At 41.3% G+C, this 13,861-nt stretch overlaps 2 protein-coding genes across 6 annotated transcripts; both read left to right on the top strand.

The window, feature by feature from the left end:
• Positions 1–1,119: 1,119 nt before the first annotated feature.
• Positions 1,120–5,021, top strand: LOC127782481 (cullin-3A-like). Its single transcript, XM_052309682.1, has 2 exons — positions 1,120–1,527; positions 2,843–5,021. The coding sequence occupies exons 1-2, from the start codon at positions 1,370–1,372 to the stop codon at positions 4,878–4,880; spliced, it is 2,196 nt and encodes a 731-aa protein (XP_052165642.1). The 5' UTR covers positions 1,120–1,369; the 3' UTR covers positions 4,881–5,021.
• A 2,520-nt stretch (positions 5,022–7,541) lies between these two features.
• On the top strand, positions 7,542–13,861 carry LOC127782820 (disease resistance protein PIK6-NP-like). 5 transcript variants are annotated; one of them, XM_052310090.1, is made up of 5 exons: positions 7,542–7,787; positions 8,622–8,948; positions 9,096–9,243; positions 9,336–10,292; positions 11,317–13,861. In XM_052310090.1, the coding sequence occupies exons 4-5, from the start codon at positions 9,460–9,462 to the stop codon at positions 13,346–13,348; spliced, it is 2,865 nt and encodes a 954-aa protein (XP_052166050.1). In that variant the 5' UTR covers positions 7,542–7,787; positions 8,622–8,948; positions 9,096–9,243; positions 9,336–9,459; the 3' UTR covers positions 13,349–13,861. The 5 variants fall into 5 exon arrangements, with proteins under 5 accessions (XP_052166050.1, XP_052166051.1, XP_052166049.1 ...); XM_052310091.1 differs by having other exon boundaries at positions 9,092–9,162; XM_052310089.1 differs by having other exon boundaries at positions 9,092–9,243.

Raw genomic sequence — 13,861 nt, 5'->3', positions numbered from 1 at the left:
ATACGATTTCTATAGTAATGAAGAGCTATATATTTGTATATGGAATAGAAGATATCTATATAATAGTATAATGAATAGTTGTAAATTTATATGTGGAGTAGACGATACTATAATAATAAAATAGGTGTTGGATACAGGCACACGTGGAAACTAAAGATCTTTTAAAGGAATCACTTTTTACGTGAAAATTGCATTATTATCTTTCTAGTCCATTCCCAAAAACTACATGGAGGACTTATTGCTCCACACAATTGATTGTGTCTGCTCGGTTAACATGGAATACGATATATAAAAGAAATCATGTATGATGACTTCTTTGACTTGGCACCAAACTCACCAATTTATCCTATGAACACGTTCAAATTTAAGCTGTCGTACTTAAAATATGCACACACATATCCAACCATTTTAGCTAGTGCGTCGAAATATATCATCGTTCTAATTTCTTATATTTAGACTACAATACTTTAATATATAAACAACATATAAAAATAATATGAGTTCATTTCGAGTTTATAAAACCTCAAGCATACTTGTAGATCTGGTGGTACTACACCTTTTTCTACCAATCTCTTGATTTTTGTTATAGTTAATTGCACGAGAGATAGGTAGTTCAGATTGATACATGCTCTCCCTTCAAATACAAAGAAATAATATAAACATAATTTTAACAATATTTAAATTCAAATAATAGACCTCTATCAATGTAAACATTACACAATTTTTTAATAGGTATTTCGAATTAATATACATATTTTAATACGTAGATATGTGTCGTCATAAACGCAATCATAAATATGTACTGGATGCAAATTCCAATTAGTGATGGAACTCAATTAGAATTTCAACCTACGAAATATAAGCATAGCTCAACTGATTAGGTTTCTTGTGGTGGAACCAGCTCACCCCGGTTCAAATTATTTGATACGGATGCTCGCATTGATAACTATTTATTTTTTCAGTGGTAGACGATATAATCGTCGATAACGAGCCGTCCGTGGTGACTTCAATGGTAGGGTCGTGTTATGGGTATCTGCAATTGTACCGTGGTTATTAAAAAAAACAAATTCGAACCGGAATCCTCAAAAAAATAATCAGATGTTCCCCCAAACCAAACCGGACTCCATCTCCATCCCCAACTGCCCAAGCTGGAATCCATCTCAAGCTCTCCCTCATCTTCTCATCTTCGCTTAAAAACACAAACAAAACGAATTTCACAAAAATCCTCGAGAAACATCTCCTCCTCCCCCTTCTCTCTCTCTTCCTCCTCCCCCCACATCTCCCGCGAGATACGAAACCCTAGCGCTCGCGGCCTGAATCCGCAGCAGCAGGCGGGGGGCCTCGCCGGATCACCGGCGGGCGGCGGGAGATGAGTTCCAGGAAGAAGCCATCGAGGATCGAGCCGTTCCGGCACAAGGTGGAGACCGACCCGAGGTTCTTCGAGAAGGCGTGGAGGAAGCTCGACGACGCCATCCGCGAGATCTACAACCACAACGCCAGCGGCCTTTCCTTCGAGGAGCTCTACAGGTTTCCCATCCCCCCATCCCCCATCCCATAGCGCTTCTCCCTGTCAGTGTTGTACAGGGCCAGAAAGAAAACGAAGAGGCTTGATTTGATTTGATTTGATTTAGTTTTGCGGTTACAACAATGCGGAGATGTCGATATGTGATGCGAGTATTTGGACATAGTTCATTAAAAAAGGAATTAGAATTTTTGTTTGTTAGGGTTGTATATTGCAGATGGAGTTTAGGACAGCTCCTAGATTCATGATCTGTTATGTGGGATTTGAACCTTACTATAATAATTGATGCTCGCTTGTTGGTTATCGCTGTAGACGTAACACGCCATTATGATTGGTAGGGAGCTTTGTCAGCCAGATGGAAATCGTATGCAGTTAACTGCTTAATTTGTAGAGCATTAAATACTTTTAAGTTGGTTTAAAAGTTTGGGAGATTGCGTATGTCGGTTCATTGATGGGTCTCTTGGTTCGTTATGCTTTTGCTCCCATAAATTTAAGTGCAACGGATTTTTAAGTCATGTTGTAGTGCTGTTGCATTTTCTGGCACCTTTTTTGATGGCCATGCTATCAAGCAATTTGGATGTTGCAAACCACATGTAAGGGGTGTTTGAGAAAGTGGAGAAGGAAAATACCATCGATTCTACAAGATTTAATTTGTGAAGAACTATGAAACAGCTAACATGTAATTAATTGATGCTCGCTGCCTATTACCTCTAGGGAAATTCATGTCAGATCAATTCTCATCACTTGATAGTTTGCGTGCTCTATGTTATGCATTTGTTTGCGTATCCAAAAAAACAAATTCTTATCCCCTTGAAACAAGATTAGCTAAACAGTGTCTCAAAATGCTTTCGTCTTTCTTCTTTACATCGTTGTTTTTTCGGTGGAAAACTGTTATTTTCCTTACATAAGAACTCTATTTCTACAATTACAAAGCATGATCTTTTACTATTCATGTAGTCTGTAGATAGTGCTTCTGTCGTACTGAAACTGGATTACTGCAGTACGAACTTGTTCAATGGAACTCTGTAGTTGTTGTTATGTCCCTTTCATCCTTGTATACTCTTAAAAAAAGTGAAATAAATAGAATTTTAAGAGAGAAGCAAAGGTCAACTGCCCTGTTTGCTTGCCCTTAAGCGATGTGTTATTGTGATATCTGAATTGTTTTTTTGGGTTCTGGAAATACCTTCGTTAGTATTATTAGACTTTCATGCTATCATGTCTGAGCTACTAGCCTTTCATGACACAGTATTATTATTACTTGTTTGGAATCAATAGCCTTCTTACGTATTAGAACATAATATTGTCCTTATATTCTGGCAGGACTGCATATAATCTGGTACTTCACAAACATGGGCCAAAGCTCTATGACAAACTGACAGAAAATATGGAAGATCACCTGCAAGAAATGCGTGTATCGATTGAGGCTGCTCAAGGTGGTTTGTTCTTGGTAGAACTACAGAGGAAATGGGATGACCATAACAAGGCTTTGCAAATGATCAGAGATATCCTGATGTATATGGACAGGGTTTTTATTCCCACCAATAAAAAGACACCTGTATTTGATCTTGGATTGGATCTTTGGAGAGATACTATTGTTCGGTCACCCAAGATCCATGGAAGGTTGCTTGACACTCTTCTTGATCTCATACATAGAGAGAGAACGGGTGAGGTGATAAACAGATCCTTGATGAGGAGTACAACTAAAATGTTGATGGATCTAGGTTCTTCTGTTTATCAGGATGATTTTGAAAGGCCATTCCTTGAGGTGTCTGCTAGTTTTTATAGTGGCGAGTCACAAAAATTCATAGAGTGTTGTTCCTGTGGTGAATATCTTAAGAAGGCTCAGCAGCGGCTTGATGAAGAAGCGGAGCGTGTTTCACAGTACATGGATGCCAAAACAGACGAGAAAATAACTGCTGTTGTGGTGAAGGAAATGCTTGCGAATCACATGCAGAGGTTGATTCTTATGGAGAACTCAGGTCTTGTTAATATGCTTGTGGAGGACAAGTATGAAGACCTGACCATGATGTACAGCTTGTTTCAACGTGTTCCTGATGGTCACTCGACAATTAAATCTGTGATGAATTCACATGTTAAAGAAACCGGGAAGGATATGGTAATGGATCCTGAGAGGCTGAAGGACCCTGTTGATTTTGTCCAGAGGCTTCTAAATGAGAAGGATAAGTATGACAGTATTGTTACCACTTCCTTTAGCAATGACAAGAGTTTCCAAAATGCTCTGAATTCCTCCTTTGAGCACTTCATTAACTTAAACAATAGATGCCCTGAGTTCATCTCGCTGTATGTTGATGACAAACTGCGTAAAGGAATGAAAGAGGCCAATGAGGAGGATGTTGAGACTGTCCTGGACAAAGTGATGATGCTGTTTAGGTACTTGCAAGAAAAAGATTTGTTCGAGAAATACTACAAGCAACACTTGGCGAAGCGCCTTCTTTCTGGGAAGGCTGCTTCTGACGATTCTGAGAGAAGTATGCTTGTGAAGCTCAAGACAGAATGTGGATATCAGTTCACTTCAAAATTGGAAGGCATGTTCAATGATTTGAAGACCTCTCATGATACCACCCAGCGATTTTACGCTGGTACTCCTGATTTGGGGGATGCCCCTACTATATCTGTCCAGATACTCACCACTGGGTCTTGGCCAACACAACCATGTAACACCTGCAACCTTCCTCCTGAGATTCTTGGCGTGTCCGAGATGTTTCGGGGTTTCTACCTTGGTACCCACAATGGCAGGAGACTGACATGGCAAACAAACATGGGTACTGCAGACATCAAAACAGTGTTTGGAAATGGCAGCAAGCACGAGCTAAACGTGTCGACCTACCAGATGTGTGTTCTCATGTTGTTCAACTCGGCGGACTGTTTGTCTTACCGTGATATCGAGCAGACTACAGCGATACCATCCGCGGACCTGAAGCGCTGCCTTCAGTCTCTCGCGCTTGTGAAGGGCAAGAACGTTCTGCGTAAGGAACCTATGAGCAGGGACATCTCCGACGATGACAACTTCTACGTCAACGATAAGTTCACCAGCAAGCTGTTCAAGGTGAAGATCGGCACGGTGGCGACACAGAAGGAGTCTGAGCCAGAGAAGATGGAGACCCGGCAGAGAGTCGAGGAGGACAGGAAGCCTCAGATTGAGGCGGCCATCGTGAGGATCATGAAGTCGAGGAGAGTGCTGGATCACAACAGCATAGTGACAGAGGTGACGAAGCAGCTGCAGCCTCGTTTCATGCCGAACCCTGTGGTGATCAAGAAGAGAGTCGAGTCTCTGATTGAGCGCGAGTTCTTGGAGAGGGACAAGACAGACAGGAAATTGTACCGGTATCTTGCATAATTACTCGTTTTTTTTTCTTCTGGATTCTTTAACCTGACCATAAGTAAACCGTGGTCTATGTATACCTGTTATATCACGATAATGCTTTTGGTTGGATTAAGTTTTGGCCGCTGGATCCAGGTAAAATGTGGTCTTCTTGTCGATGTTAATGTTTGCTTGCAGTTTGCGATGAATGTTACTGGTTATTCCTGGGTGGTTTCTTCAGGACTGGGTTTGTTCTTGTGTAGCTCTACGCGCCACTTACGTTTCACTATTGGAGAATGCCTCTTCTCTCCCGGTTCGTAACCCTTGTAGTCTCGGGTTGTAAACCGGGAGAAGGAGGTTTAAATACCCGGAAGTAAAGATGCATCTCTACTCCCGGTTGGTGTACAGTTGGTAACACCAACCGGGACTAAAGATCGCTATCTTTAGTTACCAATCAGGAGTACATGTATTTTTTCTTTTTTTATTTACTTGTGGATTATTGTTTTTAGCTATTTGCACTTGTTTTTCAACTGAACTCATCCACGGATCATCTCCCAACATCCCAAATCATTCGAAACAACAAAATTATCATCCACAATATATATAGTCAAAAAAAAAAATCATCCACAAATTAAGAGGGGAAAAAGGAAAAAAAAGAGAGAAACATCTTGTGTGCGCTCGCTCGACCCTCTGCGTGCACCCGGCTGCCTGCCGCTCGGCGGCCGCTGTGGCCCCCCGCCGCGCCCCTCCACGATGGCCGCCGCCTGCCGCGCCGCTGCCCGCGGCGCCTCCCTCAGCTGCCGCAAGCCGACAGAGCCCGCCTGGCTCGCTCGAGAAGGAAGCGAGAAGGAAGGGGTGGATAAGGATGAGAATAGAGAGAAAAGGGCCGGCTCGCTCGAGGAAGAGGTGGATAAGGATGAGAATAGAGCGGAAATGGAGAGGATAAGAAAAGAGAGGAGGAGGACAAGGGAAGAGGTGGTTGGAGGATAAGTGCGAGGGATTATATACTATGTCGATTTTTAGTCCTGGTTGGTGTTTTCAATCGGGAATAAAAAGAGTAGAAGGGCAGACACCTTTTCAATTGGGACTAAAAATGATCTTTAGTCTCGGTTGGTGTAAAAAGACCGTGGGCTTTTCAACCGAGGCTAAAAATAATTTTTAGTCCCGGTTCTTTTTGGAACCGGGGCTATTGTGGTATTCGGCCAACTCAGTAAAAATCAGTTCTCCAGTAGTGTTTGGAAGGGCCGAATTATGCTTATATGAACCCTGCGAAGTTAAAAATAAGCTCCCTTCTGAAGATAGTCCCGTGCTCATTCGGTTGCCGGAACAAATCTCCTCTATCAAATCCAGCCGATTCTTTCTCGATCATCCCTTTTTCCAAAATCAGAACGTAAAACTCAGGATAAAAATGACCAGGGAAGATCGCCGTCATCATTGGCAACTGTTAATTTTTTTCAATTAAATTGGAGGAGAAAACACACGATAGGTATGGCGGCAGCACGGCGCCAGGGTTCAACTCGGGAGACGTGCGGTCAACAGATCGGATTATAACATCGGATGATAAAAACCAAAAACGCACAGGAGAAAAACCGGCGACAAAAAACCTACGGAAAAAACCAAAAGCGCCCGAGAGACGCGGGGTGAACAAATCGGATTAAGAAAACCAAACGGAAAAACCAAGAGCCTTAGCGCGTGCGAAAAAACACTTTCACGTGAAAAAAAATGGGAGAAAATAACGGTGCCAAATAAACCAAACGGACTTTTCTTGATTTTTTACTGGTGAGATTTTCTTTTTCTGGGGAGTCGGACGAAATTTTTTCGACGGGAAGTTTTTTTTTTACTGACGGCTTTTCTTTATCGCATTTTGAGTCTGATTTTTTTTACCTTTTTGAGTCGGGCTTTTATTTTCCTTTTTTACGGATTTTTTTTACCTTTTTTAGTCGGGCTTTTTTTTTCTTTGTTACAGACAACGAAATTAAAACCGATTCAAACACAGATGACATACCAAAAATCCGATAAAAATATCTTCAATTTTTATAATAATAGAGATAGATATAGTATAAACAACCTAGAGAGATTACATATATTTTAGAAAAAAAATATATTGTACACTATAAAATTACAAAAAAAATCCAGCTGCCAAAAACGCTTGCAGAGAAATAGCAGCAGTCTAGCAGCTATTGCTGTGGGATCGTATGTGGAATGGCAGACCACTACAGCGATCCATGCCATTAGCTACTTAGGTCCGGTATAGATTTTAACTTTTTTTTCTTCGAACTTTCAACTTTTTCGTCACATCAAACTTTCCTCCACGCACAAACTTTCAACTTGTCTGTCCCATCGTTTTAATTTTTTTAAACTCCTAATTTTATGGTGAAACTAAACACAGCTTTACAGCTGTTTTTTTAAAGGGTGCAACAAAGCATACACACGAACTCATTCCACCCTCACACAGCAGAACACCACACGCACACAACAGCAGCTACTTATAGTTGTCGGATCAAGTTTGGATGCACGAGACCCATCGCTACAGTAATTCCAATAAAGTAACTAAACAGTAATCTTCACTGTTTATGACTGTAGTAATGGTAAAACATCCCTAAAAAAACAGTAATGGTAAAACACTTTGTTTCTTGAGCAGTCGAGGGGATGGTAAAACACTTTGTTTCTTCTCCCAGTGCACAAACCACACCTTATTCTTCTTCTCCCTCCTCACTCTCTCTTCGCCTGCTATTCTCAGTGGCCCCCAATCTCCTCCTCCACTGTTCCACTCCTCCAACTCCAAGTACCACGCAGGAGCTCCTAGCCTCGTACCGCCCGCATTGCCGCATCGAGTTGCCGTCGCCGGAGCAATTTCCGATGCGCCGCCGCCGCTCAATCGCCGGAGCCGCTCCGGCTACGGACCATTGGTTAGCGACGAATGATGAATCCCTTTGACAGAAGGTAGCTGCTGGGCCTCTTGAGTTAGCATTTCAAATGATTCGTTTGATGAAATTTGGGATCTTTAGCTGGGAATATTTGGAATTTTTGAAAGTTACTTTTTAATCCCTAATTGGAAGTTGTGGGGTTTTATATTATAACAGCTGGGAGATTTGCTATGTCACTAAGTGGGAAAAGTGATCTACTATGTTAGTGCCTAGTTTGGGCCTTGTGAGTGAGGTTTTATATTTAACATGTTCGGTTTGTTATCTTACCAAAATAAAATTCAGTGAGATTTGGTGGTGTCAAAAAATTAATATGATTAGAAGTAGGTAGCAAAGAAAATACTATCAATAGGTGTTACGGCCTGTTTGGCACGGCTCCAGTTCAATTTCAGCTCTACCTAAAATGGGAGTGAAACGCTCTCACAAAATGAACTAGAAAAATGAAGCTGAGTTTAAATTCATTTCAGACCCCAACTCCTAAAATTAAATTCAGGAGTTGGAGCTCTACTAAATGGGTCCATAAATCATTAAACTTTATATCTACTCCCTCCGTTGATATAACTCCAACTTCTAAATTTAGGATGGAGGTAGTACCTTTTATATATAAATATATTAAATGACTGTATATAATACTACATCTTAGTTATAGATGAGGTTTTTATGTGTCTAACGAACCGTCCACAGGAAGTTGAGCTGCTCGTTTGAGCATGGCAACGATGTCTTTGTACGGGCCTCAGTAGTTGTGTACTTGTGTTGCCGCAACTTTTAGTTCTTTGCTTCTCCATGTGAGTTGGTTTTCCCCAATTAATTGCGCAGTTATAAGGTTTTTGACCTGGTTTTCCTCCTAAACTAGGTCAACTCTCTTCATATTAATGAAAGCAGAAGCTTCCTGCCCTCTTTTGAGGTTTGCCACAAAAGAGTAGGTGAGGTTTTGAAAAGAAACTCTGAGAGCTTCTAGACGTTTCCATAGTTTTTGTCCAAGTTGTGACATTGAAAATGAGGGGTATGACTAGACACATGAGGTGGTTGCAAGCACTGAGCAGAGAACCAGGAGGAGATGAATCCGGCTAGCATCTCTTTACTTGGTTCCGTCTTCTCAAATCTCATTCACAAGAAGAAAAAAAAGATTGCCTCAACGACCTCGTCGTATCGTGCTAACTACGGATCACCTAGGCGAAAGGTAGGCCTTCGAATTAAAATTTCAAGTGATTTCCTGATCAAAGTTTTGGATCTGTAGTTGGAAAGTCAGGAATTTCTGAAATTTGTCTCCCATAGGATGTTCTGATCAGCTTTGAACTGAATGTTTTCTCACTGCATGCATAGGAAGGTGGACCGATTTTCTACTTGGGACTTGGGAGTTCTTAGATACTTGACCTAAAAGTTTCAGCTTTTTGGTTGGTAATTAAGATAAAATCGAGCAAGATGTTCTTTTCTTTTTTTTTTTTGAAAGGAAGCAGCAAGCTTCTTGTTACTGCGTGAGTTGAAAATTTCTTAAAAAAAGTCGAGTTAAATAAAAGTAAAAAAAAGTTACTCTTGGAACCTCATTATGTTCTTTTTTCTGATGAAGGAGAAGGTGAAGGATTTGACAAATTAAGGTGCCACCCACAGAAGCTAAGCACTGGGGCAGATTAGCACTATCCATCAGTTCAAAGCTGCTGCTGCTGCGCATAGCTTGTTCTCAACTCTCAAGCATGGAGCTGGTTACAGGGGTGATGGGCAGTCTGCTCCCCAAGCTGGGTGAGCTTCTCAAAGACGAGTATGACCTGCAGAGGGGCTTGAGAGAGAAGATCAAGTCTCTCTCCCGGGAACTGGAGAGCGTGCACGCTGTCCTCCGAAAGGTTGGCGCGGTGCCACTGGACCAGCTTGATGAGCTGGTCAAGCTCTGGGCACGCGATGTCAGGGAGCTGTCCTATGACATGGAGGACATTGTTGACATGTTCTTGGTGCGTTTCAATGACAATCATGAGTCCGATGACCCATGGGTGCTCAGGCGCCTCCGCAAGAAGATGAGCAAACTGTTCAAGAAAGCCAAGGATCGCCGCGAGATTGCTGGCGCGATACAAAGTATCAATGAGAAGCTCCAGGAGGTGTCAACTAGGCGTGCCAGGTACAGAGTCGACAGCTTTGTCACCAAACCTGCAGGTCCAGTGAGCATTGATCCTCGCCTTCAGGCTCTATACAAAAGGTCAACAGAGCTTACTGGCGTTGACGGACCAATGGACAGGATCATAAACATGCTATCGCCTAGGGATGATATTCATCTATCTGATAAGAAGAAGATCATCTCAATTGTGGGATTTGGAGGACTAGGAAAGACCACCCTTGCCAAAGTAGTCTATGACAAGCTTAAACCAGATTTTGATTGTGGGGCTTTTGTTCCGGTCGGTCAGAATCCTGACATGAAAAAAGTTTTAAGGGACATTCTGATTGATCTTGACAAGCAAAAGTATAAGCATTCAATTATAATGAAATTGAATGAAAGGCAGCTCATCGATGAAATCAAGGATCTAGTCGAGAAAAAGAGGTGTGGAAATATATTATTCACCCATCGAATGCTGGTTGCAAAGATTGGTGATTTTGTTAGTTTCCGTAGCTTTAGAATGCGTTCTTTGTGTCACCTATTCATCCTACCTAGTGCTATGTGCATTTGTAGAGTATTCTACACCCTCCAAGTATGGTTTCCAAAATTCCATAGATAACCCTTTGCCAAAAATATTGTATGCTTCCTCCTTCCTAATTTATGCTTTATAGTTCATCTTGCACATAGACCAAGGAGGTGTTGAAATTTGAAAATGACTAGGATAACTCTGCTTATTATTGCTAAATGCTATACTAAATGCATACGTGTCCACACAAAGTAAAACTGTATGGATATGGAATGAATAACACACTTGAAACATGTTGGAGTATTAAATAAACCCTCTAAAGCAAGGTTGAAAGGACACACCACATTCACTTTATAAGGGCTAGCAAGAAATTACCACATTGATTAGTGAAAAACTACCACATTGGTAACATGTTTGCACAACAAAAGTTTTTGAATGTGAAGTATATTTTACTAGAAATTCATCATCTGCTCAAGTTTTTAATGAATTTGCCAGTGCATGCATGTCTTAAATTTGTAATTTTATTTAAAGTGGAGCCTTAACAGTCTTTGTGTAAATATCATATATATATATATATATATATATATATATATATATATATATATATATATATATATATATATATATATATATATACCATTTCAATATATAACACACTAATATACAATCCAATTGGATCCCTAAATTGAAACACAAGTATTATGCATAATTGCCAGATTGCAGAACCACATTTGGCTAATTCTATGGGGCAAATGCAATACTAATCATTACTTCTTATTCCATCATTTAAGGGGAACTCTCATGGTCTTCTTGTTGATGGTTGACAATTCCTTATGGTTGACATCTTCTTGCTTTTATATGTTCTTCACTAGTATTTCTTATGTTATTTCACTAGTTTTAACTACTAACCTATGGCTCCTATTCTATGGTTGCGATGTACAGGTGCATTGTTATTATCGATGACATATGGGATAAGAAATCATGGGAATTAATCAGATGTGCACTACAAGATAGTAATTATGGAAGTAGAGTAGTCGTAACTACTCGTATTTCCGAAGTTGCCACACATGTGGGTTGTTATGTTTACAAAATGGAGCCACTTTCTCATGATGACTCTGAAAAATTGTTGTACGCAACAATAGCGAATGCTGAAGGCAAATGTCTTGCTAGACCATCAGCTGTGGCATGTGAAAAAATTTTGAACAAATGCGATGGTGTGCCATTATCTATAATCACAATAGCTCGTTTGTTGGCAAACAAACCAGAGGAGGATTGGTCCGAGGTGTACAATTCCATTGGTTTTGGGCATGGAGGAAATAGCGTTGTAGAGAATACTAGAACGATATTGTCTTTTAGCTACTATGATCTGCCTTCTCATCTAAAGGCTTGCTTTTTGTATCTAAACATATTCTCCGAAGATGTTGTGATCGAGAAAAACCTTCTGATATGGAAATGGATAGCTGAAGGTTTTGTTCATGACGAAGAAGCAGCAGGGGTAGGGTTATTTGAGCTCGGAGAGGGGTGTTTCAATGCGCTAATAAATAGAAACATGATTCAGCCAGTGGAGACACAGTACCAAGGGCATCAGTCAAAGGCTCGCTATGGTGAAGGGTATGTATATGGTTGCCGTGTCCATGATATGATGCTTGATTTGATCTGTTCATTGTCCAAGGAAGAAAATTTTGTTACCCTAGTGGACAGCCATGAGCAAGTGGAACTCCCGCCGAGCAATGCTCGCAGGTTAGCCCTGCAGAGTATAAATATTAAAGAGCAAAACCGTATTCAGCTGGCTAACATGGGCATGGAGCAAGTGAGGTCCTTTTTGGCGAATCGTTGTGCCGGTATTAGTTTGGAATCCTCACACTTTCGAGTGTTACGTGTATTAGCTCTAGAATATTGTAAGGACAATGTTATATTCTGGCATTTCAGGGGTTTATATCACTTGAGGTACCTGGGGCTAGTCAATGCCGGAATTACAGAGCTCCCCAAGGAAGTGGGAGATCTGATATTTCTCCAGACATTGGATCTGCGGGAAACATTTATACTGGAGTTGCCAGAATCTGTGGGTCTGCTGACACAGCTGTTATGCCTATATGTTGATCATGGTACAAGGATTCCGGCTGATCTGATCGGGAATCTGACGTCCCTGCAAGAGCTGTGCATAAGGCCTGCCGACAATAACAACTTCAATGATATGAGACAGTTTGTGAAGGCGTTGGGCAGGCTGAGAGAACTAAGGGTGCTCCAGACTCAGATTGATGTATTGGACGATAGCATGGAGAAAGATTTGCTAGAGTCTATAGAAAATCTGCACAAGATACGTTATTTGGAAATTCTGGGTACATCATGGGGGATGAACATCACATGGACTAGAATAGGATTCATCTCCACACGGCACCTCAAGCGGTTGTGTTTGGAATGCATTGAGTTTTCTAGACTGCCTTTTTGGATTAACTCGTCGTCGCTTCCATACCTCTCCTTTATAAATGTGACAGTGCAGGTTGTCCAGGAGAAGGACATGGAAACTCTTGGGATGTTGCCAGAACTATATTGCCTAAAATTGTACTCGCGTTACACAAATCTAGTTAGCATTAAGCATACTGGCAATGGTGGCTACTTCCAGAAGTTGAAATTCTTCAAGATTGTTGGCTCATCAGTCCGGTTTGATCTGAGTTGCTGCGACTGCAGTGGCGGTGAGATAAAATCTTCTTTCATGCCAAGCCTTGAAACCTTTGAGACTGATGTCCATGTGCGGTTCCTAAAAGATGCAAACATGCTTGGTTTCGACAAGCTTGGCTTGGAGAACCTCCCTAGTTCGCTAAAGAGAATCATTGTTGTAATCTGCTGCCGAGATGCCTGTGATGCAGACGTGGAGGAAGCACAGGCGGCATTGGAGCATGCAGCTGACATCCATCCCAACAATCCCACTCTTAAAATTGATAGATATGGAGAAGAAATTAAACGGCCCTTGTGAGGTATATATGCTGATGATATCCCTGATTGTGAGGTATGTGGTGAGTATTCTCAATCTGAATTTCATCCTATTATTAAGTGCGCTCTGGCCCGGTTGTTCTACTTGTATGTACTGTAAAACTCCGCAGAAAGGATGATATACTGCTATCATGTTCTGTGGAATGTGCCCGCCCCGGACTGCAAGGGAACGAGAAGTCATGGTGAATTTGTACCAAATCATCAAATGAAGGGATATAGGCCAGAGATGTTTTTATGTGTGTTGTTTGGAGTTTTGACATCAAATTTGTAAATAGGATTTGCTATATTGCTGCACACCAAATTGAAAATGTAAGGCAAATCCTAAACCTTTTTACTCCATTTGACTTTGTAAAGATGCTGCCAGCTAGGGCTGCCCCTGGGGAGGGTACGGGTAACCCATACCAATTTTATCCATACCCATTTCAAAATTAGCTTACTCATAAAATACTCCCTCCGTCCCAAAAAAAGGCAAACCGCGGGTTTCTGTGCCAACGTT

Source organism: Oryza glaberrima, chromosome 8 (genome assembly GCF_000147395.1).
Source record: "Oryza glaberrima chromosome 8, OglaRS2, whole genome shotgun sequence".
NCBI lineage: Eukaryota > Viridiplantae > Streptophyta > Magnoliopsida > Poales > Poaceae > Oryza > Oryza glaberrima.
The sequence above is the reverse complement of the archived record's forward strand: the minus strand, read 5'-3'. Positions and strand labels throughout refer to the sequence as shown.